Source organism: Oxyura jamaicensis, assembly GCF_011077185.1.
Source record: "Oxyura jamaicensis isolate SHBP4307 breed ruddy duck chromosome 27 unlocalized genomic scaffold, BPBGC_Ojam_1.0 oxy27_random_OJ71895, whole genome shotgun sequence".
Lineage (NCBI taxonomy): Eukaryota > Metazoa > Chordata > Aves > Anseriformes > Anatidae > Oxyura > Oxyura jamaicensis.
In genome coordinates, this window is record NW_023304802.1 from 1,771 (window position 1) to 4,765 (window position 2,995).

The 2,995-nt window shown below is 70.9% G+C and overlaps 1 protein-coding gene across 1 annotated transcript; it reads left to right on the top strand.

Moving 5' to 3' along the window:
- Positions 1-1,065: 1,065 nt before the first annotated feature.
- Positions 1,066-2,983, top strand: LOC118158389 (retinoic acid receptor alpha-like; the record flags this gene model as incomplete). The annotated part of the gene is made up of 4 exons (XM_035313038.1): positions 1,066-1,221; positions 1,257-1,461; positions 1,615-1,756; positions 2,801-2,983. Coding segments are annotated over exons 1-4 (652 nt in total), but the record flags the coding sequence as incomplete, so codon positions are not given.
- Between the last annotated feature and the right edge of the window lie 12 nt (positions 2,984-2,995).

The following is a 2,995-nucleotide window of genomic DNA, read 5'->3' on the forward strand; positions in this document are numbered from 1 at the left end:
CCGGCCCCGCAGCCGTGTGTGTCCGTGTCCCCCCCTCACCGGGAACCCAACCCTTGGCCCCCATGGGCCCCCCCCCCGCAGCCCCGTGCCGGGGGAAGCCGTGATCCGCCCCGGCGCTGCGGCGCTGGCACCGTCCCTGCGGCGCTGGCACCGTCCCCGTGTCCTCGGCAGCCAGGTCGGGCCGTGCCTTGGGGGCGGGGGGGGGGTTGGGGGACACCCGCTGGCTTTGTGGGTGGCTTCGTCCCCGTTTGTGCCCCCCCCTAATCCTTGGCCTCAGTGCCGCGTGTGCCCCTGACCTTCACTGCGCCCCCGTGCCGCCGGCACCCAGCGGGACCCCCCCCTTTTGGGGCCGCGCTGGGGATGGGGACCCCCCCGTTTCTCTTCCCACCAATCTGTGGCATTGGGGTGCAGCCCCCCCCACCTCCCACGACCCCCCCCTCCTCCCCCCCACCGGTTCCACACGAGGCCGGGCCCCGTCCCGCGCCGCCCGGTGCCGCCGGGGCGATCCCCGGTGCCGCGGGGCCCTTTGTGGGGCGCAGCGGCTGGGGCTGGGGCGCGGGGCTGGGCTCCCCCGCCGGGCCCGGCCTTTAATATCCTGTCTGACTGGTTCACTTGGCTCGGCCTTAAGAAAAACATTCGCAAACATCCTGAGGAGCCGGGGAGCGCTTAACCCGTGCCTGGCCGCTCCGGCGGCAGCGGCCAGGGGGTGGGGGGGCTTCGGGTGGGGGTCCCCGGGGTGCGCAAGGGGACGGGGCGCGTGCCACCGGGCTTTTGCGGATGCGTCCGGGGCTGGTGGAGCACACGGGGGCTGTAGGGACGAGGACGGTGCTGCCCCATCCCAGGGGGGGCGACGCTTACGGCCCCCGGGGCCCTGCCCGCGTGCGTGCCCGCACGTGCGAGCGAGTGTGCGGCGCCGAGCCCCTCCCGCACAGGGGGGGCCGCGAGGCTGCCGCGCTCCCCGCAGACGCGATCAAAGCGGCGCGGGGGGCTCCTGGGATGTGGTTTTTCTCTTTCTCTCTTTTCTTTTTTTTTTTTTTTTGTCTTTCCCTTTTTTCTTTTTGTCTGACTGAATTCCACATCGGCTCTCCGTGGCCTGGAAATGTCAAGTTGCATCTTCCCAGCTCGCCTCCTCTCCCCGCCGGCCCCGTGCCGAGCTGGGGAGGCCCCCGGTGACCCGTCCCCACGGCCGGCCAGCGCGGTGGGGGCACAGCAGGGCTCTTTTTTTGAGGATGGGGGGGTGTTCCCAGCTTGGGGGTCGGGGGGTTCCCAGCTTGGGGGTCCCCGTTTCCTGAGCGTTTCTCCTTCCCCGCAGCCGTGGAGACGCAGAGCACCAGCTCGGAGGAGATCGTGCCCAGCCCGCCCTCGCCGCCGCCCCTGCCGCGCATCTACAAGCCCTGCTTCGTCTGCCAGGACAAGTCCTCGGGGTACCACTACGGCGTGAGCGCCTGCGAGGGCTGCAAGGTGAGCACCCGGCTGTCCCGGGGGGGCCGTGCCGTGCCGTGCACCGTGCCATGCGTCGTGCCACGTGCTGTGCCGTGTGCCGTGCCGTGCCACGCACCGTGCCCTGTGCCGTGCCGCCGGGCGCTGACCGGGGGCTTGCGGGGGGGTCCCCAGGGCTTCTTCCGCCGCAGCATCCAGAAGAACATGGTGTACACGTGCCACCGGGACAAGAACTGCATCATCAACAAGGTGACGCGCAACCGGTGCCAGTACTGCCGCCTGCAGAAGTGCTTCGAAGTCGGCATGTCCAAGGAGTGTGAGTGCGGGCGGGGTGGGGACGGGGACGGGGATGGGGACAGGGACTGGGATGGGGACAGGGCTGGGGACAGGGACTGGGATGGGGACAGGGATGGGGACAGGGACGGGGACTGGACTGGGATGGGGATGGGGACTGGGACAGGGATGGGTTTGGAGACAGGGATGGGGCCAGGAACTGGGCTGAGGACGGGGTGATCCCCCTCTCGGATGCAGCCAGGGGGGCACCCTTTGTGCCGTGGGCAACCCAGCGGCCCCCTTGGTGTCCCCCCCTCCCAGTGAGGGGTGTTGGGGGGGGACGGGGGGAGCCCCCGGGGGCTGTGTCAGCGCCTGCCCGTTGCCCGGGCGACGCGTGATGGATGATGTCAGAGATAAATGACGCCGATGCGGCCTCCTGGCGTCTGCGTGCCAGTTGTCATGGTGCCCGGCTGCACCCCCCGCGCACCGCGGCATCGGGGGGGGGGGGTTAATAAATGGGGGGCGATGCCGGCGGTGCGGGGGGGGGGGCGCGGCTGCCCGGCCCCCCCCCCCCCCCCCCCCCCCGTGGACGCCCCCAGAGCCCTGCCCCGTCTGCGTGCCGCTGGGGGACCCCGAGCCGGGGCTGGGGGCACTGCTGGGCTTGGGGGGCAGCACCCTGGGGGGGCTCCAATGGCACCTACAGGGGTGTCCCCCCCCGCCAGCTGCCAGCGGTGATGAACGCGGGGTCACGGCTGCGGTTCTCCCTCCCCGCTTACCCCGGCGCTCTCCTCTCCTCTCCGCTTTATTGGATTTCGCCGCGCGGCCGTGAGCGATCGCCCCCGCCCCGTCCCCGGGGGGGCCCCCCCCCACCCACCTGCGGTGTCGCCCCTAATCGCCTCCTAATGACTGCGGGGCTTTTATTTTTTAATTTTTAATTGTTTTTTAAAGCGAAGCCGCGCGCCGCCGGCCGTTTGTCAGCGCGGCGGATCCGGCGGGCGGGTGGCGGTGGCGGCGGTGAGGGGTGGGGGGGGGGGGGGGGCCCAGGGCTGGGTGCTGGTGGCGCTGACCCTAAAATCCGTCCCCGCAGCCGTCCGCAACGACAGGAACAAGAAGAAGAAGGACGTGCCCAAGGCGGAGTGCTCGGAGAGCTACATCATCACCCCCGAGGTGGAGGAGCTCGTCGAGAAGGTGCGCAAAGCCCACCAGGAGACCTTCCCCGCCCTCTGCCAGCTCGGCAAATACACTACGGTGAGTGCCGGCGTGCGGGGTCTGGGGGGGGGGG